At 40.8% G+C, this 26,074-nt stretch overlaps 1 protein-coding gene across 1 annotated transcript in view; it reads left to right on the top strand.

Annotated features, from left to right (window-relative positions):
* The window catches only part of ush2a (Usher syndrome 2A (autosomal recessive, mild)), a 188,615-nt gene that overhangs the window by 42,147 nt on the left and 120,394 nt on the right, over positions 1 to 26,074 (top strand). Inside the window, exons 16-29 of the mRNA XM_076724631.1 lie at positions 2,137 to 2,420; positions 3,131 to 3,356; positions 3,519 to 3,656; positions 4,988 to 5,168; positions 8,053 to 8,216; positions 8,562 to 8,720; positions 8,857 to 9,085; positions 10,087 to 10,210; positions 10,441 to 10,588; positions 12,502 to 12,783; positions 14,227 to 14,402; positions 14,747 to 14,897; positions 19,380 to 19,486; positions 20,166 to 20,289. Coding sequence (XP_076580746.1) covers positions 2,137 to 2,420; positions 3,131 to 3,356; positions 3,519 to 3,656; positions 4,988 to 5,168; positions 8,053 to 8,216; positions 8,562 to 8,720; positions 8,857 to 9,085; positions 10,087 to 10,210; positions 10,441 to 10,588; positions 12,502 to 12,783; positions 14,227 to 14,402; positions 14,747 to 14,897; positions 19,380 to 19,486; positions 20,166 to 20,289 — 2,493 coding nt within the window. The remainder of the gene's footprint in view (positions 1 to 2,136; positions 2,421 to 3,130; positions 3,357 to 3,518; positions 3,657 to 4,987; positions 5,169 to 8,052; positions 8,217 to 8,561; positions 8,721 to 8,856; positions 9,086 to 10,086; positions 10,211 to 10,440; positions 10,589 to 12,501; positions 12,784 to 14,226; positions 14,403 to 14,746; positions 14,898 to 19,379; positions 19,487 to 20,165; positions 20,290 to 26,074) is intronic.

The raw sequence follows: 26,074 nt of genomic DNA, 5'->3' as shown, positions 1-26,074 counted from the left end.
TGTGTGTAAAGCTCTGTGCATTTGTGTGTATGTTTGCGCATGTGTGTGCATGCAGGCATGCCATCAAGAACTAAGCTGGTATTTAATTCTCTAATTCAATGCCAAGTTGATTAAAACAAACTGCTGCAGCCCCTTGTATTTTTCACACTCCTTCGTACAAGACCCACTTTCGTTTTTTTCTGTCCGTGTTTGTTTGGTTGCTCCCACAGGTATTTTTCAGAAATGAGATTTGATTATGGCAATTTATTACCGCCAAGCTGATACTTTGAGTAGAGCAATGGCAGGCACGCTTCAGAAGGACGGAATTGAAATGTGTGTGCACAGACACAGATACACACATGCAGACACACGCACACACACACGCACACTCATAACAAGGTGCCAGAGTGCAGTGTGTACATAATAGTGTTTGAAATGGTGATGCATGAGCCTGTTAACCAGCTGGCTACTGATAAAAGGGCTGGGCCATGTCCTGAAAACACGCTCACACATATGCATGCTTGGACACATACACACCCCAACACAAAATTACCTCTTTTCTATCCTGATGTAATATCTTCTAACACGTTCTAGTCACTAATATTCTCACTTTTCTTTCCCTTTTACTGTCTTCTGACTTTTCTCTTTTTTTCCTTCTGTTTTCTCTTCTCTAATCTTGTTAGTTGTTCTGTCATTGTGTTCATTGGACCTTCTGTTTAAATGTGACAAAACTAGTGACAACAATAAGTGTGGGATTCTTTATAAGTTGTATCGTTTTAATGGGAAAAATTCAGTGCAGTACATCAATGCATTGTTAGGGCTGTAAGCATCATTCTGTCTGCGTATGTATTTACCACCAACACACTCAGATGTGCACACACACCTCAACACACACACACACACACACACACACACAGAGCCATATCTTCACTGCACTAGCATGAAATATGATCTATGGAGAGAAATATATTCAGATCTATAAAATCATTAAAGTGGGCAGACCAGGGGAAATGCCAAGTGTCTCCTGCACACACGCACGCACGTGGTCATGTGCACTCACACAGATGTACAGGTTTTCTCTCATGACTGTATGTTGCGTGCACACACATTCACACGTACCCACATATGGACACACACTCCCGCATAAACGGCTGTGGTGACTGCGTTGCCCCCAGGCATCCATTTAGGGACAGATTGCCTGTCATGGAATACGTATGGCATATTCAAATAAGCCCTGCACGCTCACACTGCATATCATAGTTTAAGTAGCCTTATAGCTCAACACTGCTGCTGTAGCCATAAAACCTCCTCCAGTTCCATCAGTTTTGGTGTTTGTTGTTGTACAATGATTATCAACAGAACTGAAATCATGGAAGAAATAATTTGCCACAGCGTCAGAATAATATTGCAAGCTGACAGATGCTCCCAAAGTTTAAGACAAATAAGTGAAGGCATAAAGAGCGATCACTGAACCGAGGCTGTTAATTGGTTCATTTTGCATGCTGTAGTGCACAGCCCCGTTAGGCATTGAAAATATCGAGAGATGTTAAATATTTAAAGTAAGTAAATGTTCGAGATGCATTTGGCCATCTTGAAATTTCTTAAATTTCTCAGGTTTCACAAGACAAAATCTTGTGAAACCTGTTAATAATGAATAATTCAAATTTTCTTTAACAAATTGAAAAATAATTGTCCTTCTTTTAGTACTTTAAAGGTTTCATCGTAAATGTAACTCACCTTATCTTGTTTTCACACCTGATGGTAACTCACTGTTATTTTTGTATTCCTCCATCCATCTTTCCATCCCTCCATCTCCACATTTTCCTTCCCTCCATTCTTTTCTTGTAGTTGCTTAATTTATTTATTTTCTCACTCAGTGAAATTAAGTGTTTGGCCTTAGGTGAGTGATCCATCATATGTAGAGGGCCTGGCCCTAATGATGGCAGTTTTATACACTCTCTCGCTCTCTCACTCACACACACACACACACACACGCACACACCTGCAACTAGAGAGAGGCTAAACGCTACTTGGTGATCAAGTGAGCAATTCACTTTTAAATTTTTTTTTCCTCCTGTTTCTCTCAGCTAGTCCCACTCTGTCCTCTCCTCAACATCTCTGTAAATGTGTTTTCTCTCTCTCTCTCTCTCCTTCCAGGTCTTTCTTGTGACCGCTGTGAGTTTGGTTATTGGAACCTGTCCCACCCAGACGGCTGCATCCCATGTGACTGTGACCCCCTGGGTTCCCTCAGCCCATTTTGTGAGCCTGAGGGGGGGCAGTGTGAGTGTAAGCCTGGGGTTGGGGGGCAGCGCTGTGACTCCTGTGGCAGAGGTTCATATGGTTTACGACTGGAGGGATCCTGTGCCCCCTGCAACTGCTCACAAGAAGGGACAGAACCCAGGACAGACTGTGACCCTCACACTGGACAGTGTGTGTGTAAGGCAAGTTAACAAGCATACATTTTCTTTTCTTTTTTATGATATTTTTTATTATTATTACTGACTATAATGTCTTTGCTATAATGCCTGTGTTCAATGATTAGCAAGCTGTCTCATATTGGAAAAAGCAAAGACAACCTCCCCCCACCGGCTTGCAGTGCCACTGGTGGTTGCTGGCCAGTTACATTCTGTCAAAACATATGAAGAGAATATGAGCATGCTGGGTGAACACAGGCACACTAGGAAGATTAATTTTTTCTGAATAAAGAAAATTATGATTTGTAAACATTTCACAAACAACGCTCCATACACTACAGGTGAAGTGGTCAGATGAAGAGGTGTACAAGCGTTTAACGTTTGAATTTCTTATCAGGCATCTGATAAATCCTGAAAAGGGATCTCCTCTTGTTTGAGCTTGTTTTTTTCTCCAAGCTCTTTTCAATGAATTCCACTTATGATCCTCACAGCTAGCTAGGTGTGTAACCCATCACTAACTCCAAGGTGGCATGTAATTTAAAAAAAAAAAAAAACATGATAGACACACAGTGTCAGTGGCCAAGCCAGCAGCTGGAGATAAACAGCTTGTGTTAAAAACAGACTTATATACCTGCTAGTTGATGTTATCATGACACTTTATTAATACTTCATCCAGCACACTGTTACATCCTGCCATCTCCCCTCTTTCTTTCCTATCTATCCATCCTTTTTTGAAGGAACATGTGGAAGGCCGTCTCTGCGACTCTTGTCGTCATGGTTACCACACCCTGGAGCAGCGAAACTCCCTGGGCTGTTTGCCGTGTGCGTGTGACATCTACGGCACTGTGCCAGAGGGTGTCTGTGATATGCGGACCGGACAGTGCCCATGCCGAGAGGGGGTGGAGGGCGCGCGGTGTACCAACTGTGCCCACAGCTACTACAACAGGAGTTTACATCTCCGGAGTAAGAGAGCAGAGCGTCAGTTGAGAGACAACAAAGTCACTGGAACTGAAATAAAATGGATGTAACTCGTCATGTGCTTTTGTGTTCTTGCATGAGTAGTGGCAGTTTGAGAGAAAAAGTTAAAAGTATTCTGCTTTGTGATGTTGTTTTGTGTCCCATCAGCGGGCTTGTCCCAGGGCTGTGTACCATGTATCTGTGACCCCAGAGGGACGGTGCCGGGGTCAGTGTGTGACAGCACCACAGGGCAGTGTGTCTGTGTCCCCACACGCTATGGACAGGACTGCAGCAGCTGCCGACCTGGTGAGTGTTTGAAATACTGGAAAGGTGGATGGATTGATGATATAGAGGTCAGCAAGAAAACTAAGGAGTGATTGGATAAATAAAGTTAGATTCAAGGTCAGACAACCCGAAAGTGGTTGAGATGGTAGAGGAAGAAGGTCGGGAACAATGGTTGGTACTCCAGATCTTTCTATTTGTTCCTTTGTGTGTGTTGGCATGTGCCCTCTGCCAGATCTCCACTAAGTGATTGTCCTGTTTGTGCCAAGTCTCAACACAGCACCATCTCCTCACTCATCTCACTTTGGTTTCTGTGTGCATTACCTCATGAATTTGTTTGTGTGTGTATTGGTATGTGTGGTTAGACTTATGAGGCAAGAGGTAACAGATGTTGTATTGTGTCAGTGATGGAGAAGGACCAGCAGTGTAGTCTGGTTTCCTGAAGTAAGAGTCTGTAGAAAGTAGCAGTAGATAATAATAAGGATAAGGATAAAGCTATTGGCTCACAAATACCGTGCACAGAACCGCTATGAGGTAACTTAGATGTACAACCACAACATGTCTGATCATATTTTTTTCATTCCATTATTTCATCACATTTGCCAGCTCCATTCCTGCACACTGCCCCACACAATTTCTTCTGCCACTTCAAGACACAGGATACATGCCGCTGAGAATTCACTGTGGAAGTGGCTAAATAGAATATCTAATTTGTTTATTAGCTGCTATTAGCCTTGAGAAAAATAAACTGAATTGATTTATACTTTAGTACCCGGAGTGCTTAATGTAGCCTCACACACACTTATTGGCTTTGTGTTCAATTTTATCACAAATAAATGGCAAACAACACCTTAATGCTGATTAGGGGGGACATAAAATAATTTTCTCAAAATTGTACCAGGCTGCAGCCCTCATTCACTATTTAGTGAATAGGGAATTTTATGTAGAATGCTGTAACTCCATATAGTCAGATGTTGTCAAAAAAGAGAAATAGCATATTTAGCACTTTCAACCCATGACATAAGATTTAATTTATTTTCACTAGAGAATTGTTGTGTGGAAAACGCTACAGTGTACAAATAGGAAACCACTGGTCATAGAGTAATTTTGGATGCAGCCACCTGTGAATGTGAATGTAACCTGGATATTTAAGAACTAATCTTTTCAGTTGCGTTTAAAAAAATCATGATGTGGATTTGATTTTAAAGCTGTAAAAATCAACGCGAGGATGCAGCAAAGAAGGAAGAAACCGAGAAACAAAAAATGTACTTGTAGGCAGATGACAGGATGAATAAAATAATAGACAATCTATGGGATTCATGATTTTGCTTTATTTTCTGTTTGTCTCGGTTCAGGCTTCTACCTCTCTCCAGATCAGAGTATGTGTGCGGAGTGTGACTGCCATCCCATGGGAGCATTGCAGCGTGGTTGTGAGAGCCAGACTGGACAATGTGAGTGTGCCCACCCCTCAGTGGGAGGGCGACGCTGTGACCAGTGTCGTGAGATGTTCTTCGGATTCAACCCTGGCCTGGGCAGGTAACCCATATAGAGTGATATAGAGTGACGCAGATGAACACCATATCTGTTGGTTTTACATCCTGTAAAGCTTCTATCCATTACTTGCATCACCTGCATGTACACACACACACACACACACACACAAACACACACACACACACACACACACACACACACACACACACACACACACGTTCAGCTACAGCTATGAGCACACACAGCAGCAGGTGCCGTCCCTGTAAAGACAGTTTACAGATTGGTTGGCAGACATATGACTTACATGAGTTAAGAGCTGCTTTGACCTTTACCGCTCATGTCTCTACCTGCAGGCTATCTCACACACACAGCCGCATACGCATACACACACAACTTAAAACACGCATACACAAATGTAACTGTACACGTTACATCCTGTGCAATGCTGGTACGCACACACCAAGTTCCTCTCAACAGGGTGTCATAGCAGATAGATGATCCACAAACTGTTTGACTAGTGGGTCCACCCTGTGTGTGTGTGTGTGTGTGTGTGTGTGTGTGTGTGTGTGTGTGTGTGTGTGTGTTAGCTGACCTTGCCTGATAGCTGTATTCCCCCGTGTTCTGGCTGTGCCTGAGATCTCCTCACACCAGAGAGGGATGGCATGATGGAAGGAGGGAGAGAACACAACAGATTGATACAGAGTTTACCTTACAAAGAAATTAAGGAAAGGAGTGGAATAATTCTGACAGAAAAAATTGCAGTGATGAAGAAAGAAGGGGCACAGATCTTGTAAATGTAAGCATCAACTTAGTGTGTACCAGTGCAGTGAGTTTTAACCTCTGCCTCTGACTTATTTTCTTTCTTTGGGCAGGAAAAATGACAAAGTCTTCCGTTATTACTGCTGAATGGTTTTCTAGTGCCCAGAGTCGCTCCATTATAAGGATTTCTTCATCTAAATGTCATCAAGTAATTTATCTTCCCCCTTCAATCAATAGGCTTTACACAAATGAATTTACACACACAAATTGATGTGAGTCAGTTGGCTGAAGATGTAGCCCCGTGTCTCTATGTGTGTCCATGGAGATCCTGGTCAGAGAAATGCTGACCGCTGGTCCCTTCATCGCAGGGAAATATGATGATCTCTTTGGAGGGATTAAGTATTGGCACACATTTACTTACACTATACCACACAACTTTATTATAAGCAATTATTAAAGAATACTCTCAAACCTACAATAACACAGACGTCTTTGTACAACATTTGCAAAGTTATTACACGACACATGACAATTTTGTTATGCACACAAATCCCTTCATGTCACTGTTAAATGCTTGTTTGTGTTGGCATGCTATATCTCCTACTAAATACACACACACACACACACACCACACACACACACTCTCTCTCTCTTCACACACATACTGTACTCTGAGGCTGATGAAAAAGAGGAGAATGGGTGTGATGTTGGTGTTTTCTTTCTCCTTGGGAATGGAGTGAAGGTCGAGTCACTATGGCATTAGTGAGTATGTGTGTATTTGTACCTGTGTATTTTTGAGTGCTGGTGTCTGTGTGTGTGAGAGCACCAGTTGACAGGACAAATTTGCTGCTCGTTAAGAGGCTGTGGCTTTTCACACAGCAATAAAGAAGGTGTAGCTGTGTGTGTGTGTGTGTGTGTGTGTGTGTGTGAGAGAGAGAGAGAGAGAGAGAGAGGGAGAGAGAGAGAGCTAGCATGTGAGTACAGTATGTGTAAGCAAAAGAAATACACATGGCGAATGTGGCTGTGTGTGTGTGATTGCATGCATGCGTGCATGTAAGCGTGTGTGCGTGTGTGTGAGACTAATAGGGTTTATACAGTGTTACTCTCTATGTCAGTGTAGTGTGTGCGTGTGTGCCAGACATCTTCCAACAAGCAGATTGTGTTGCACATGTGACCATGTGTGTGTGTTTGTGTGTGCCTGTGAATGTGTGTAAAGGTGTGAGGTGGCTGGCCGGATGATCACCCGCTGCCCAGCCCCAGTGAGGGTAACACCACACTGATGACCCAGACACATACACCGTCAGACACACACACACACACACACACACACACACACACACACACACACACACACACACACACACTTTGACGATTCTTGCAGTTTCTGTGAAGTTAGTTTCACAGCTAGAGGGTGATGGTGGGTGGGATAGATGGTACTGAGGGTCTCCCTCACAGTGTTAAGGTGAAGACCCAACACCTTTTAGAGACACACACGCACACACACACCATATACACACAAACAGTCAGAAGTTATCTTTGAACATTTGTATCCTCTTTCTCTATTTTTGGCCTACCATGGAAAATGGACTGCATATAGCATTTTTCAACTCAAATAACTCAAAGCACTTTGCAACACAATTCAGCATTCACCCATTCACACACACACACACACACACACACACACACACACACACATTCATACACTGGTGGCACAGCATTGGGAGAAATCTCAAGTTCAGTTGCCTATGGACACCAACATATAGACTGCAGGCACCAGGAACTGAACCATCGACGCTCTGGTTAACAGATGACCTCTCTACCTCCTGAGCTACAGTCACCCCAAATTAAGGTTCTATTTACAACTATGTAATAATCCAACTATGGAAGCAGAAGTATACAGTGTGTCAATGACAACATCTTGGTGGTGATTGGTTTATAAAACCTTACAAACCTCGCAGGGAGTTTGTAGTTTGCAAGTTATTTGAAGAGATTTAAATGTATGGAAGTTGGATGTACTGTGTGTGTCAAAGAGGTACAATGTGGTGTCACAACTGTGTTTTGACATTGTTTTCAATCATCTAGGTTAATAGCTAGCTGTCCATGAATTCAAACTGTGAATTGTACAAAATGTCTTCATGATTTATTTTTATTTTCTTCCCTTGACCAGATGCCTGCCTTGTGCATGTGACCCAATGGGCAGTGTCAATGGTTCTTGTCATCCAGACTTCGGGGTGTGTGTGTGCAAGCTGCTGGTAACTGGAGACAAGTGTGATGTATGTCAACCTGGAGCGAATCATTTCGACTCTGAGAACCACTTTGGCTGCAGTAAAGGTCTGTTTTACATGCCAACACACACGCAAGCACAAATCCGTCCACACCGACCAGTTCTTTCCATGTTTTTAATATATGTACTTATTAATAAGCGTATTGATGAACTATTCCATAAATCAAAGAGTAATTTTAACTCTAAACTAATGCTATCTGATTTTGGGTAGCTTGCTGACTTATTGTTGAGGCTAATAGCACAGTTACACACAATCAACATGCTCTAATTGTATAACCATTTGCTCCTGAAAAATGACAGAAATGAATCTGTTCAGTCAGGATTAATTCACTCAGTTTGTAAATATCTGTCACTGTTCATCTCTTTCTCACTTTTTGTCTCTATCTGTGCAGCACCCTGGCAGCAACCTTCACCAGTAGGTTTTGCTTCCAGTTATTCTTCCATTCATCTGTCTTGGCATCCACCTGACTCCCCAAACTCAAACAGACTCAACTACACACTTATCAGGGATGGACAGTCAGTCCATAGCATCCAAAGTCACTATCCTTTCAGTAAGTGTCCACATAGGTTTTCAAACAATGCTAACCTCACTATTTCAAATACACATGAAGCTGTTTTCCCTTGATGGTCTCCTTCTACTCTAAACTCATTTCCCACCTCACTCCTTCCTTCTTTCTCCTTTTTAAGGCCCTGAATCATTTGAAGACACCGGTTTGTTTCCCTACACCAACTACTCTTACTGGCTCATAACAGCTAATGTGGCTGGTGTGACAATAAGTGCACCGGCCTCATACCAAACTTTAGGTGCACCTCCTGAAGCAGAACAGCTCCATTTAAACCTTGTGGGACGACCCGGCCCCACCACTGCCAGCTTTAACTGGAGCGCACCACGAAATGACACAGGCCCAGTCGAAAGGTAAGGAAGGAGGGAAAGGAGGGGGATGTTTCGAGGGCTGAGCAACCTGGACTCTAGTCAACATTCAGATTTACACTCCTACTTGTGGGTCTGCGTGAGGAAAAACCATGTCAATGTTATAGTTCAGACTGAAGCCTGACAAGATGAATGAAAACATTGTATCTATCGAATCAAATCATTAATCTTGTAGCACATCAGTATAGCTTGCTAAAAGTAACCTATCGAAACCACTCTTGGAGATACAATTTGATCCAAAACATTCAGAAGTTTTAATCCATGCGGGCAAGATAGAGTGACATTACTGACAGTGACGTGAAATTGAGGTGAAGGGTACTCATTTGGGTTGAGCCAATGATGTAATAATTAAAGAAAAAGAGAGAGATGGAGAACATCAGCTGTAGAGACCAACCAAGTGAATGACTTAAGGTACAGGAGGGAAATGTATTCTTTGCTGGAAGCTTATGAGGAATCAAAGGATGTGCAGTATGCACAGTTGGTGGGGCATTAAGCTTGACAAGGGATTGAGTGGAGGGAGGAAAGGAAAAACATCTTATTTGTCTCAAAGCCATCTTTCCTCATGGTAGAATACTAGAAATATTAAATCTTTGGAAAAGGGAACATTTTGGAAAAATGAGAGAAACATGGAAAGATGATGGGTGGGATAGACTGGCACTTATTTTTATTTATATATTTTTAAGATTATAGAAAATGATATCTATATAGATAGTGTATAATCCAAAGGCAGACAGGAAATGTCAGATGAGAGAAGGGGATGACCTGCAACAAAAGCCTGGTTCCAGACCTTTGAATTGCTGCCAACAGTTCAAAGGGGGATGTTGCAGTTTACATGATGTTCCTATTAGCCCCTAGACCCCCGCAACAACCCAGCACTTGTTTTTAACTGAAACACATTACAAATCCATGTGGCCTAGTGGAGTGATAGTGACACATCAAAATGAAGAAAAGAGGAACCGATTATCACAAGTTTATGTCTCCCACAGGTTTGTCTTATCGTCCACGGAGTCATTTAGTGGAGCACAGCCCGTCATTCACTACACGGGCTTATCTACAGAGGCTGTGGCAAGTGGACTCAAGCCCTTCACCCAATATACTGCAGTACTGGAGGTAGGTTGGACAAACAGCCGCTAGTGTTTTTAATGTCTGCATCTCTTTGCAAAGTATAGCCAAAATTTGGAGACGAGTCTCATTCCCTCTAAAAAGATATATAGAGGAAGCAACTGAATTGTCAACAGAATATATCAAGTATTCCAAAGCCACAGTTTTTCAACCAATGTATGTTTTCAGCAGGTATAGCCTACAAAATGAAAATGACAAACTCCTAACCTTGTCCACAGGCGTGCTCTTCTGGGGGGTGCACTTCTACCCCACCCCTGTCTCTTCTGACAGCCTCTGCCCCCCCACAAAACCAACCCCCGCCCAGAGTCACTGCTACAGGACCTCATACACTGCATGTTTCCTGGGATCCCCCCAGTCAGCCCAATGGTAGGACCCCAGACATACACATGTATGCTCTACAGTTCATGTAACACGTAGGACTTAATACAGAAACACATGCACAAACACAAACGATACACACGTCACACATCCATGCAATTAAGAATGCACCTACGTATGGGTGTTAATATGTTGCAATTACATGACATCACAAATATATACATTATTTATTAAATTAATTGGCTTGTGTTACTGAAACAGTTTAAGAATCAACTAACACTGCATGCACACACACACACACACACACACACGCACACACACGCACACAGACGCACACAGGAACACGCACTGAATGGGAACTGCCTTTGGTAAATCCAGAGAGCTTTGTAATGGCTCTAAGGCTCAGTGTCATACAAAGCCCTGTAACCTGCGTCTCTCTCTCTGTTTGTGTCCCTCATTTTTTTTCTCTGTCTCTGTTAATCTGTTTCCCCCTCAGTGTCATACTAAACCTCGTTACATGGATGTCTCTGTGTCTCCTGTCTTCTTTTTCTCTGTCATCAGTTCATTATTGAATTTTTTTTTTAAAAGCTCTTCACCTGTATGGCTCCACCTGTTTTTTGGGGGGTTCGTGTTGGTTCCCTGATTGGACAGCCCTGTCATGTTTCCTGAACTTTTGGCTGTGATAGCTCAATTTTAAATGCAGTGCATCTGCCATCACCAGTTTTTGTTTTTCCTGGTTGAATGGGGGTATGAACAAGCATAGTGTTCACCTGCCTGCCATTATTACCGACACCTACTCAGTTCTGTTTTGCAAATGTGGAGTCTCTTCATAGTAGTGTGTTTGTATTTTTGTTTGTGCCCTCAACTTTTCAGCTCTACCTTTTCTGGTGTCCCTCTGCTCCTCGATGCCTTTGACTTGTTAGAAATGGATTTAACTCTAACAAGGGCAAAAACCTTCAAGACGATTTCAATTTTGGAATTAAAAGATAATTCACAAACAGTTAAGATAGAAAACTGTCACTGATACACCATTGTCAATGTTTCCTGATGTCGTATGGACTTTTCCAGTGAAATCACACAAATGACAGGAGAACACAAGCTCCATTGTTTATTGTCCATTTTCCAACATTTCATATATTTAGTAGAGAGGATTATCTATAGATCCCTGAAGTCATACTGTAGAACTACTCTACATGCACTGTATTAGTATTAGAAGGGAGAGAAAGGGAAGAGACAGCCTTAAAGATAATGCAGAGAGTAAGTAATAATGACTGACATGGATATAAGTGAAAGGAAAAGAATGAAAAGAGAGCAGGGTACAGAGGGGCATGCAGGGTCTTTTAACAAAGGTTCCATATTTGATTTTATTTGTATGCTACACTATATAACAACATTTTGACACTCATCTATTCCATCGTGGATCTGTAAGTCTCTTATTGTGTTTTTGGTGCCTGCTCTGTCCTCATTCTAACCCAGCTCTGTCATTTTTCCTATTAACAAGTGGAATAGAGCATGAGAGATTAGGACAATACTCTGGTTTCCACCAGAGAGCTAAACAGGACTAGCCAGGACTTAGTCATTATCAGCCAGTTTTCTACTACAGGGCCAAACACTGGCCAGGGCTTTCTCATTATTTGTGGTGTTAGATTTTCCTCAAAACAACATCACTGTATTGAAGAAAATGTGCAAATTTTAGCATCCTATTGCCAATAGGGATGAGTATTAAGCAGGGCTACAGTTTCAGGCTGAATTGCCATTGGGACACTAATTCAATAAAAACAGTCGAGCTAGCATAACAAAGAAAACTGCTGCAGTGTTTCCCTAACAAGTCCTGTCCCTGCAATTGTTGCTTCCCTTATTTCACCTCAGAGATAACTGTGAAGTGAGGAGTTTTTTGTGGTAAACATCACTACTAATCTGTTTTGTTTTTTTTTGTTAAAATTATTTTGCATTCTGTACAGGTGTTATCACAAGGTATGAGGTCTTTCTTCATGGCCCAATGGAATCGCAGAACCTCTCAAGTCCTACTGTTGAGAAGAGAGTGTTCTCCAGCTCTGGTTGGCTCGATCCAAGTGTTTCCCAAGGAGCACAGCCAACCAATAGGAGCACAGTCTCACCCCCTGAGAGCAGTGCCGTTGTAGCAGGTCTGCAGGCATTTTCCACCTATCACATGAGAGTTGTGAGCATCAATATAGCAGGAAGTGTCACATCAGGGTGGACCACAGCACGCACCATGGAGGGAGGTTTGTGTTGATTGTTATCATGGTTAAACTTACTTCCATGTGTTTTTTATGCCAGAAGTAACAACTTAAATCTTCCCCTAATGTAAATCCGGTAAACTGCGGTTGCTCCTTGGTTGTAAGGTTGGTAGTTAGGCGAGTAAGCAGGTAAGAAGGTTGGTAAATGAATCAGATAGATGAGAAAATGCTGTAATCTGAATATTAGGTTTGATTTCTGCATTGCTCTGGCCTGAAATTTTCACCTGAAACGACTTGTGAATGCTGTGATGTTGCAGTCAACCTAGAGGTGGCTGACCTTTCCCCAAGCAGAACAATGCAGTTTGAAAATGTTGAAATGATGTAGTGACAGAAATCCGAGGTCTGAGTGACTACCAAAATGTAATGACAGGATGTTTTGGTCTAAGTCTGTCCAGCAGAAAATTTGCTGATAGATGTAATAAACAATAAATTGTACTGAATAAAAAAACAGAAGCATTTGTCAGAAGGAATGAAGAGAAAGGAAGTAGGGAAGGAGGGAGGAAATAAAACATGCATGTGGGGGAGGGGAAACTCATTAAGGTATTTAAATTCCAAATAGATGATATGGCTCATTAGGACTAAACGATTGCCTCCAACATCACTCTGAGCTATGTGTCTGGATAACAAGCATATGATAACACCATTTTAAATGTGGAGTGTGTGTCAGTGTTTGTGCGCGTACATGTGCTGTGTGAGAAAGGAAGAATATGACTGTGGTTATGTCTGCAAAGAAATCACATTTCACAGCATATTTCACAGCCAGATGACATCAACAGTAGAATAAAAGAATCCGTCTCTCTAATCTGTCTTGTAATAGTGGCTCTCACAACCGCAGAATTACAGAATGCTTAAATCCGTTAAATCCATATAATATTCACTCAGTCTGGATTTTTGATGTATGTGCTCATGACTAAATTAGTATTTTATTTGTAATTGACTTAGTGGTAAGGTTCATTTTCATTGCATTGGTTCAGCAGTCAAACGAAGTCAAAGTCAGAGTTTTGTATCCTGATTATCCTAAACCTGATACGATGCTAATCTCTGAGATGTAAGACACACACACACACACATTTTTAACGATCAATAAGTGAACAACTGTGTAAACAACTTGTACATTTCTAAAGTTATGAAGAAATACATTTGTAACAGGTAAGAGATGGTGTGCTGTGTTCAGCTAGCATCTGTCTAAGATAACTAACATTACCTCTCAAACCTGCCTATGCAATATTTTATGATTATAGAATTGAATGATTTTATAATTATTTCAACGTAACAGTTCACCAATAGGTCTGTAACATCTAAACAAATAATCTGTCATTCACAAACATGCACAGATGATTTGTCTGTAATTACTCGTCATGAACTCATGGCTGAATTTGGTGTGCGATGTGTAAATTCATGTCCATATGTGTGTGGCCATGTTTCCAGTCCCAGAGTTTATGGCTCCTCCAGAAGTGTCTGCAGTGTCATCCACAAGTCTCAAAGTTGAGTGGAGCTCGGCTGAGGGTCATGGGGTCATCGCCAGAGGACGAGTCACAGAGTTTCGGGTCAACTTGCTCACTGAACAGACCAACAATCCCTATGCTCCTCCACTTATTAGTCAGGTAACACACACTCACATCTGTTTGCACATAATGAGCAGGACACCTGTAAAACTTTAAAGCTTACCTGCAGCCTCTCACACACACACACACACACACTTTTGGGGACTTTACATAGACTTACATTCATTTCCTGGAGACTTACCCTAAACATAACCATAACCACTGCTTGGCTAACCCTAACCTTAAGCTAACCTTAACCTAAGTAAATGAAATTACTGAGGTCAGTTTGTTAAACTTCTGATTCTTTCTTCTGCTTCCCTCCTCTCTTATTCCATAGCTTTGTCCTCCCTTAAAAAACATGTAATTGTCACAATAAGTTTTAATTCTTTGGCTTTCTTTTTCAGGTCTTACACAGGGTGGGACCATCATCATCGCAGCCTGTTTATGTAGTGAAAGGACTGAAGCCTTACAACGTGTACAACTTCACAGTGACGCTCTGCACAAAAACAGGTTGCATCACCAGTCTGCCAAGCACAGGACGCACCCGACCAACAGGTAAACACAAATATAGCTTGATAGAAACTCGTTTTAAAAATAGAGAAATGCTGATCGGGCCAATGCATTCAATATATATATCTCTCTCTCTCTCTCAAGATAATGGCAATTTAGTTCCTTTACTTACTGTCTGTAGTATTGAATCATTAAAGCATGTGGTATTCATAACAAGTGCAACACAAGCCTCTGACATATGCACACACGCATCCAAAAGCACACAGTCAGTCATTGGGTACTTAAGTGGCGACAGCATTGGTTGTGTTAACCAGAGGGGATATTCATGGCGCGCCGCAGTAAAAACAATTTACTGTTAATTACAAGGAGAAAAATGTGGCGTAGCACACACTTCCTGCTGGCCATGAATCAAACACACACGCAGTTATAGAAACACACACACAATGTCTCTCTCCCTCTCTCGTTTCCTTTAGATTTATAACCATTAGGAAGTAGGATGAATTAGCTGTGTTTAATAACTCAGGCACAAATCTATGGGACTGAGATGAGCACTAATTGATCAGTTCAGGATAACATAGACCCACACACGCACAGAATTTTTATTCAATGTCTTTATCTGGTTCTCTCTGACCGTCTGTTACTTTCTCACTTTTCGCTCAATCCATCCGTCACTTCTGTCTCTACCCGACGCTTTTCACTTGAACACAAAATAGCACATGGCAGCAGAGGAACATGAATCACTCGGCAATATACATATTGTACACACACGCACACTTGACCCTCCAACACACTTTTCCATCTGTTCACTCATGGTTTCTGCTCTTGCTGCTCATTTTATGTTTTTTTTTTTTTTCTTCTTCAGTTTTGTTTTTGTTTGTTTATCCCTTTAGGTGAGTAGACAATGGGTGCTCTGAGTGGTTGAGAAAAAAAAAAACAACCTTTCATCTATAAATACTTGCTCAGGGATTTGAGCTTTTGAACGTACTCTAAACAGCTACATCTGTTGACATAGTGAATATTTTCATTTCATACAATTCTCAGAAAGTCCTTCCTTGTGTTTATTGTGATGAATGATACTTCATATTGTAATTGGTGGACTTTTTAAATGTATTTTTAATGGCTACATCTGTTGACACAGCGACAGTGTTTATTTCAAGTGATTCCAAAGACTTCTCTTGACTGTAATACAGTACAATACAATATGGCTTATTGTACCCAGTTGACTTTTTGAATGTATTTTTAACAGCCACATCTGTTGCCACCATTGTGTTTCATCCAACACCAAAGATGTCCCTTGTTTCAACTGTAAGAAATGATAATGGCATATGCCGTTTGGCAGATTTTTTTTTTTTTTTTTAATCTCAAAACAATTTGCATAGCGTGTGCTAGTCCATTGGGTGTTGAGCTTCTGTTGTTGCTCCACACCTCATATCACTTTTCTTTAATTCATTTGAAAACTACTGCCTCCAGAGTTCACATGAACTATTTAACAATAATTTTTAGGGCATGATCTGAGTTATTGGGAGGTGCACTGTCCCTTTATGTTAAATCAGAGCTGTAATAATGAAATGAAAGTAAGTTCTGAAAAGCTGTTGCCTGTGTGTGTTGTACCAGTGTTTTGTATTGTACAGTATCAACCCCCACTGTCCTCTGTGTTAAGCCAAAGTTGCTTCCTCCTTTTCCCGAGAAAGATCAAATCTGTTTTTACTTTGTCACCCTGCAGAGAGAAATCCAAACAAATCTTCATCCTATTACAAAAAAGTTTCAATTTATTTTGATACATACTCTTACCTTATTTTCTACCTATTTTCTAAAATGATCCACTATATTTTTCAATGTAAAATTAACAAAGCCGAATGAATAATAAGAAATACATTCATTCATTTTTTGGAAAAATCTGTAGAAAAACTGAAAACTTCTGCATGATTTTGTCCAAACGCCTGTCCAAACATTCTTTACATTTGGTCTTAAAATGTTGTTTTAGAAAACTGAAATGAATATTAAAATATCTCGTGAATGAAACTTTGTGGAGGAAATGATCCTCACATTAAGTGGCACTCCTGGTAAGGTGTGCTTGAGTGTGGTACTGATGCACTGATAAATCTAGCACACATAAGGCTGGGCCATTAGAGTCAGCTACCATCTGCTGTAAGTGAGCACAGAGCATCTGTGAAACCACTGGAGTTACACCAAAGCACATGACTGAACATTAACGCGCACACTAAGACAGACGTAACGACACAAGGAAAGCGCTCTGCCCATGTGTGTGGATGCATTTGCAATTGTTTCAACGTGTGTGTCTTTCCACAAAGTTATCGATCACGACGTAAAGCGAGTGGCTAATCAGGGGCTGATGGTGATGTTTTATGTATCCTACATCCATAAAGGCTTGTTCTACAAGACATACACACAGAGAGACATACACGCATACACACTCACACTGTAACACCACTCAACAGAACAGGAACTTTATTGATTTACGCATAATTGGCCTGAGGCCCTTCTTGAGGAGAGAAATATGCATGGCAAGGGATCGCCATGTCAATAAGTGGTGTGCTTGTGTGCGTGGTGTAACTGTACGCTGAGAGCCTGTTAAGACATGTCAGTCGCTGTAAAAACAGAAAACACACACACATGCACAATTGCTCCTGGGAGCTGGCCCATGATTTAGCTGCTTCATTACCATGTCGGCAGGTAAAATTAACCTTTCTGGTGGACTGTTAACCTTTTGTGTGTGTGGGTGAACGTGTGTGTTTGAACACACGCCTGATAAGGCAGGTGGCTTTCGTCAAACTGAATGTGTCATAGTGTTAAGTGCATTTCAGTGAATTAACAAGCAGATGCAATAAGTGAATACATGACAAGCGAAGAATAGAGAACAGCACGTTAGAATCACACAGAGCACCAGAGAGGAAAGCTCGCGCAGTCACATTTTTCTGTTTTTACCCTGAATCAGTATTTGAAGACTGCCTTTATTACATGAGTCTGGTAATCATTGTAGAGCTGTACTGTGATAGAAATAAAGAAGGAATGTTTGACATGAAGTTGGATGCCAAAATCATCCCAGGACAAGGGCTTACTTAAAGACCCAGGGGCAGCTGCTGGAGCGTTATGATAAATTCTGTAATAAAAAAATAATAATAATAAGAAAATGACTTTTGACCCACTCAGGAATTTACGTTAAAGAGAAAATTGGTGGATGTGTAAGAATAAATCTGTTTGTTCACTGATCTCTCACAGAGACAAAAGTCAAGTAGGAGGAACAAGTGCTTTGATTTTGACAGTCTGTGTTGCCGTCCAGTTTAGTCTTTCTTTGTGTCGTACACACACTTCCTGGGCGTTATGTCGGGTGCCATCAGAGCTGACAATAGCTCTGCCAGAGTGAGTGGATCAGTTTTAATGCCCTCAGTCAACAGTGCACCCAGGGACACTCCAATTCACTGAGGTCAGCCCAGTTTGATCAACCCTTAAAGCCAGAGGAGCGTGGTCCGTTTTGCCACTCCGTTTCACGCAGATTTCCAGGAAACCATGGTCGCCCTCGGATGCAGTGAGAGGCTTGTGGTCTCCTCCTGTCTGACTGTCACATGCATCTACACAAATATTCTACACAGTCCCTATGAGTGCGTTTTTATGTATATGTATGTATATATTTGTTTTCTTGTGCACATCAATGAAGTTCACCACTATTTAAAACAAGCTGCCTGTGTGCGTGTGTGTCTGGGCACGTGTGGGTGTGCGTGCATCTCTGACAGTCAATGTTCTAAATGTCACCATAGCTCAATTTCAATAGACTGGTAAGCTATCGATTGGCAGTAATTTATGGTTTGATGTGGCAAGATGAGCCGCCCAAGACAAGCTGTCCACTTCCCTTTTAAGAGCTCTATTAGAACTCACACTAAAGATGGTCCGCATGTGTGTCACTGAGAGCTAATTTACTCCCTCCACAGACCATTTAGACCATTACTGAAACACACATACACACAGAAACACAGGGATGGAATGACACTTAATGCGCACACATCTTTCCCATCTCTACACCAGTCCATCACTTGCTGTATTTCTTTCTCCATTCTTATATATCTCCTCTAACCATATCAGCCAGTCTCCGCTTGATTTATTTATGATTCGTGTTGAAGCTGCGACTCCAGTAGCTCCCAGTATGTTTCAGAGGGACATTTAATTTAACATCTAAAGTGAAGGAAGGAAATTAAATTGACCCCCTGTTAAATGAAAAGGGGACTTTTGTCCAGTCTAGACATACAGTAGGTATGAGAGACACGTGGTGAAGATATGTGTAAAGATACGTGTCTGCTGTAAAAACAAAACATCAGGATCACAGAATCATCTCATCGATGTTGACAAGTGCAGCATAGAGTGTTTTTGAGTGTGTCAGATGTGCTCACGTTTTAGATATATTCAACTTACAAAACATTGTGTTATAAAAGTATAAATACACCACATGAATCCACAAATTATGAAAATCTGAAAAGTTTCAGTCTCTCATTTTCTATCTCTCTCTCTCTTCAGCTCCAACAGGACTGTCTCCACCTAAATTACATCCAGTAAATGAAACAACCATTCAGATAGACTGGGAGCCCCCAGCCCACCTCAATGGACCACACCCATTATATCAGGTCTGTAAGAACATTGGCTCACATACACTGTATGCCAGTTGGCATTGTTGGCGGCAGCAGGTCAAAGTTTTTTACTTCCCCATTGAAATATTTCAACATCTACTGGATGGATTGCCACAAAATTTCCTTCATGGTGACCTTCCTGGTGATCATCTGACTTCTCTTCTGGCACCACCTTGCGTTTAACTTTTGTGGTTTTGAGCAAAATGTCTCAACAACTGTCGGATGGATTGCCATGAAATTTGCTCCGCACATTGAAGCCCTCCTCAGGATGAATTGTAATTTCTTAGGTGATCCCCTGACTTACATGTAGCGCCATTGTCAGGTCAAAATTCCAATTCGTCCAATACTGTCCCATACCATTCCCATCAGGCTCAGTAGTACTTTGTGTTTGTTGCTAGGAAGCAAATGTTGGCTAACACGCTATAGTAAAACGGAGAGCATGGTATACATATTAAACCTGCTTAACATTAGCATGTTAACATTGGCTTTAAGAGCTTGTTAGCATTTAGCTCAAAGCACAGCCTCTTAGTGCCACTAGCATAGCTGAAGACTCCATAAAACAGTCCATAAAATTTAAACGCAATTATTATTATTATTAATCCACAATTTGTGACTGCAAGTCGGTACTGTTATTATTGTTGTAGAATTACTATTATTGTTTTTCTTATTTTTCCAGGTGGAGAGGACAGACGTCTCTTTATCTGACCCACAAGGTCCCGTTGTCAGAGGAACCAGATTCCCAGGAAACAGTTACTACCAGTTTTCCAGTGACACCCTTCCTGTAAACACTGACTTCACAGGTAAGAAAGCATCGAGGTACATTCAGAAGTCTGTGTGTCTATCAGACAATGGACAGCACTTCTGTCTACACTGCTATATACTGTTCATGGGAGTATGTGTGCACAAGCATGCAAGCATACATGTCAGTGTTTGCTGGCATGTTTTTGTGTTCCTCTGTAATTGCCCTGCAGCCTCTCAGTCTCTTAGTGAAGAGAATGACTTCCCCAGTCATCTTAAAGGACAATTATCTTTCTGTTTACCAGCATCATTAGAGGGTTGAGCTGCACAGCCAAACATGTTCTGCTTCATCTGAGAACATCACCCAGTCTGACGCTCATAATTAATGACTGCTGATACTAATCAGTGGGATTTGAGCGGGCAAAGCTCTTCGATGCCACTCGAGATTACTTCACTGTCCTGCACAAACCTCGTATCATCAGTTGTGTTTTTCTGTGTTGACATGATGTTGAAGTTTGGCGCATAGATAAAACCTCGAAATTGTATGATGAAATGTCAGAAATTAGGGCAGACTAGTGTTCTAAAACTGGTAACAGGTGACTGGTGATTCCCGACTTTGTGCAGATAAAACCTGTAATCCTTGTGTGACCATGATTAACCATAACTGAGTCAACAAGGCTCTCTGTGTTGGTCACACGTCATGTTCTGTTTAAAACACCCAAATATCTTGACAGTATGTCCAAATGCTGAAGAGAGGCACACCTGGCCTTATGGAAAGGTGGATTATAATTTAGAAAGATCAGTGATGAGATTTTGTTATAAAGATACCACATTTTTGACTTCCTCTTTGTCCTCCATTAAACGATGTGGGCCAGTTGATAACTGAGAGATGTGTACAAACAGATTTTTGATGAAATGGTAAGAAATCCCCTCCAGCTGTCTTACCTCTTATTCTTTATCTCTACTCATGGTTCCCACTTCTTGTTCATTGCTCTCTCTCTGAACGCCGTGTTTTTATCCCAAATCAACGAATGATGATTTTTCATCTTATCCATGCTCATTCAGCACAAAGGTAAATAGACATCTTTGAATACTGCCAGCAAATAGATGATGATTTTTACCATTGAGGGGTGCCTCTCATCTCCTCCACTCTTCTCCTTCATAAAGGGTAATGGATCAGACAATCACTTTCAGACCGGATCTATTCTGGACCATGAATGTGTCGGCAGTCCTCAAACCATCGCCCTTTTACAACCATCAATACTAATAGCATCATCTACAGACAATTATTCCCATCGAAGCGCATGGAACAGCGAACAAATCAAAGCCAAATTGGATTATGAATGTAATGCAGTGTAATGCCCCCTCGAGAGTCAATTGATCACAGAGGAGAGACTCGTCAATCGTTGATGTCTTGTGGAAACCTAGTAACTCCAACAATGACAACTGGAAGATTTTTCGAGGAGTCAAATCTTTGTATAATCTTTTTTGATCAGTTTCAGATTGCGGGACCCCATATTTCATCCAGAAAGCATCATGAACTTTTGACAATGCATTGCTTGGAAATGAGGCTCTTTAGAGTCTTGAGAAAACTTTACATATGAGGTTCTTATTTTCCCAGCAGCAGCATTGATGGAAGCAGCAGATCATCATTTTTCTACGTCAACATTATGCATCATTCTAGGAATATTAATAATTTGTTGTTTCCATAAATTGTTCATTCAAGTTCTTAATGCAGGCTTTCTTGTTTCCTAAATGTGACTTAAGGGCACGTCTTTGAGCCCGGCCCACATTTTGTGTGGTCTTAGACTAGTTAAGATTGAGATGCAACATGCAAAATGACATATTTGCCCTTTCACCTGTAATGTTATGGCCGCTTTACTTAAATTATTTTTGGCTAAATAGGTTGTTTTCCATGTTCAATTATTGTTATAGAAGTGGATGTTTCCATAAATGATAAGTCTGGTCACTTGTGATTAACGATGCTTCTTAATGCTGAATGAATTTCGGGTACTTGAGGTCAATATTTACCACACTGAATCTTACTTTAGATAAAACAGGATTATAACCATATGCAATCACGCTGTGATTATGAAAACCCTGTAAGTGCTTGTTTCCATAAATGCATGTTAGTCCATTCATCTTATCTGTAATGCCTCTGTAGTCAAAGCCCTACAATGTGACTTCCTACTCTCCTTGTTCATCTTTGAATTAAGGTCTCAGTTAAGAGTGAAATACGATATTATTCAATAATCTATTTAAATTGATACTGGTTCAAAAAAGATTATGTTGTCCTCTCTCCTCATTTGTTATTCTTCAGTATTTGAGCCTGAAATGGGCTGATTGGACGAGGATGATGGCCTGCTCAGATTTTCACTAATCCAGATATATTTCTACAACCCACAGCAAATGAAGAGAGATGAAACATCACAAATACAGTTTAGGAAAAAAAAAAAGGAGAAAAAATGAATGCAGGAACAAATAGACTTGGATAATTTCCAGACACATCTGATACAGTACGTTGCTGCAGCACCACTGCAGCAACTGAGCAGGAAAGAGGGAAATGTTAAATGATACAAATTATTTTTCCTTAATTAATATGATTGATTGCCAGGCATTGACGTTGAGAGGAGAGGGGGAGAAATGTGTGAAGGGAAAGTTTGCACAGACATCATTAGTTTTTCCCCATTTAAAGATTAATCAGAAGAGGCTGGGCTCTTTAATTCTGTCATTTGTATATTTAATGGGCTGCTGCAGAATCTATGGGTGTAATTAGCTAGCTGCCGCGCTCTCATTAATACGCCAGGCTCTGATTAATGCCAGCACAGAGCTAACATGACTGGAGTTATTCAGGTTATGTTGTGTAGATGATTGCACACAACCTCCACTGTTTACTGAGACAGAGAGAAGAGAAACAATACAAAATCACATGAAACAATGCTACCTAATAAATAGGACTATACCTAAGACTGGCTGCATGTTAATGTTACGTATTGTGGAATATGACATAAATTGTTTGCTTTGGCACAGAGAGAGGGCAACAGTACATTAAGTGTGAACAATAAACTTAGTTTAAAACAGTCCTTAATCATTTTTAATTTACTAAAGACCCAATTGGAACAATATAATTCTGTCTCTTAACAACTCTGGAGGTGATGGTGTGAGTATAATTGGTTTTATGTACTTGTAGGTGATAAAATGTTTTCTTTACAATACATAATGTGATATATCACTAATAAAAAAAACCTTTTGCATCGTTGGGTGCAATGAACATGTTGCCTGAGATGTAGTCCACTAGCAAGAATCCAGACTTGTTCACTGAATTTGCATTTTTTTCACAAGCAATAAAAAGTGAACCTACAATAAATGGCCCTCAGAATTTGTGCTTTTTTAAATTTGGAAAATATTACGCCAGTGATTAAATGAATACTATGGGGACAATTACATGACATTTTGAAAGAAGTTTATTATGTAGTGTATCAAATTGAAATATAATTTAGTGATTAAGCCACCTTCTCTTTTTTAAAATCAAGTTGTTATTAAGTGCTTAACATTAAGTATTCATGTGTGTAGTACTTGTGAGGAATGAAGGCCTGTTGTGCAAACAGCTTGTGTTGAGCATGTATATTTCTGTGCCGTGTGCTCTCAGGTGCACAAGGTGCATGCTGGTATTTTGTGTTTGTGTGATTGCATGCGTGTGTGCTTGCATGTACTCTGTATGTGCAACAGAGGCACCTGTCACGATGTGTGCTCAGGTTTGTCTGTTGATGGCTCCAAAGTGGTTGTCAGTGTGAAGTAGCACAAGTCCTGTGGGGAAATCTGAAGGAAGTAATGCTGAGCGTGAGCAGTGTCACTTAGATGCTGTGCATTTGGACCAAACACCTTGGCCAAGCATGTGTTGACAGTCTGTCTCTCCCTATCGCAACAGACTCACACAAACATACTGTACAATATACGCAACCACCAGCAGTTGTGTATTGTTATGGTGCATGCATCTCTTCTAGAAGTTATTAGAAAAACATATTCTGTGTACAAAACGCTCAGTTCTTTCAAAGATTAACATGTATATATAAAGATATTTTAATACTCACATTGACCTCTCTGCCACTACAAATAAAGTCAGAAGAACTCTTTTAGCTATCCTTAACACCAACAAACTACTGTTTGCCAACTGTGGGGCTTAGATTGGAACTCTTGAATAATTTATCCAAAGTGGTTCCCTTATAAACACAGCATGACATCAGGAGACACACATTCTGGAGCGCTGGGTCCATCTGAAGACAAAGGAGAAAAACTTAATAAATGGCAAAGTTCTGGATTTTATGTGAACATATGATGCATCACGTTCATTATTTAATATGTCTGCCCATGGCACACAGCTAATTTGTACAGTTTAAAATGTATATGAACTCCTGTGCTCATGTGACAGGAATGATAGTTATGTTGCTTCCTCATTGTCGGATCCTATGAGAGCCCCCTGTGTACAGGACTTGTTTGTGTGTATGTGTATGATGGAATATGTACCTCCTGTGTCCACTATAGAAAGCACAGTTTGATGCTATCTGCTGTAAATGCGATTAATAACTGTTTATACCAGAGGTGGACTGGTAAAACTGGGAGGAAAGTAGGTAATATGGGAAGGCGCAGAGTTGGGAGTGAAAGAGGTAAAAAGAAAATTGAAGATGCAAGGGGATAAAACACATTCAGATGAGGCAATAGGTGGAGAACAGGAGAATGAAAAGGTCAAGAAAGAGAAGAGGAAGGTTAAAAGCAAAGGGAAGAAAGAAAGGAAAGTATGAGAGATCAGGAAAGTGTGACACAGAGAAGGTTAAAGGGGGATAATGTAATGTCAGGTGTCTGTCATGACTCCACTCATCTCTGTGCTGACAAGGTCGTGAATGTAAATGACAGATGCCTGCTTGATGTACAGAGTGCAAGTCCAATGTAAAGAACATCTTTGTCTTGGCTGTATAGTATCACCACAGTTATTCTCCATTTATTTCCATTTAGACTTGTTTATAAATCATTAAGCAAGGTAAAACTATTGATTTTGTGAATCTGTGCACTGCCAAAATGAGACAGTCGGAACAAGGAGAAACACAACAAATCTTGGCTCTCGGTCCATCTGTAGTTTGCACAGTTTATCTCCTGGATAACTTGTATCCTGGACTGAATGGAATTGACAAAGGTGATGGCTTGTGAGCCGCATCTTAATAGCTGAGAAAAAGATGATTTTTGGCAAAAGTGAAAAGAATCAATCTTAAGCCCTGTTCTTCAATGGTGGTGGGGTGATTTTAGCATCACCAGCACTGGTCAGTGATTGAATCCCATCCAGCGCTCGTACAGTATGAGAATCATTTTCCTCCCACCACAGTAATGATTACTGCCACAAACTCCTGCTCCTCCTGTAATTTAAATCCCTTACAGAGGGACGTCCTAATATTTTGAAGTGGATCTCTGGAGTCCTTCTTCTTTCTTTCTTATCAGCTCAGTTAAATTTGACTTTAGTGTTGAATATAGAGGAAGTCAAGAATGTTTTTGCTAATCCAATAGATGGAAACATGCTGACACCAACATATATTAGGGCCAGTGAGAGAGAAAAATTCAAACCATCAGGAGAGCTAGAACTCATCAAGTGTGCTGGTGTAGTGCTCGGTAGGTACTGTCACTCTTTTCTGAGCCCCGTTTTTTAAGCCCATACTTGTTTACATTTTGGCAAATTGGCACCATCAAGAATATACAGAAGTGGCTAGTAGCTGTTGCTGCTCCCTGTTCAAGTCACCATCTTTTGCTATATATTAACATCTTCATCACAACAGTATATCCACTGACAAATAGATCCAACGA

This window comes from Chaetodon auriga, chromosome 1 (assembly GCF_051107435.1).
Source record: "Chaetodon auriga isolate fChaAug3 chromosome 1, fChaAug3.hap1, whole genome shotgun sequence".
NCBI lineage: Eukaryota > Metazoa > Chordata > Actinopteri > Chaetodontiformes > Chaetodontidae > Chaetodon > Chaetodon auriga.
This window is presented reverse-complemented; position numbering and strand designations above follow the sequence as displayed.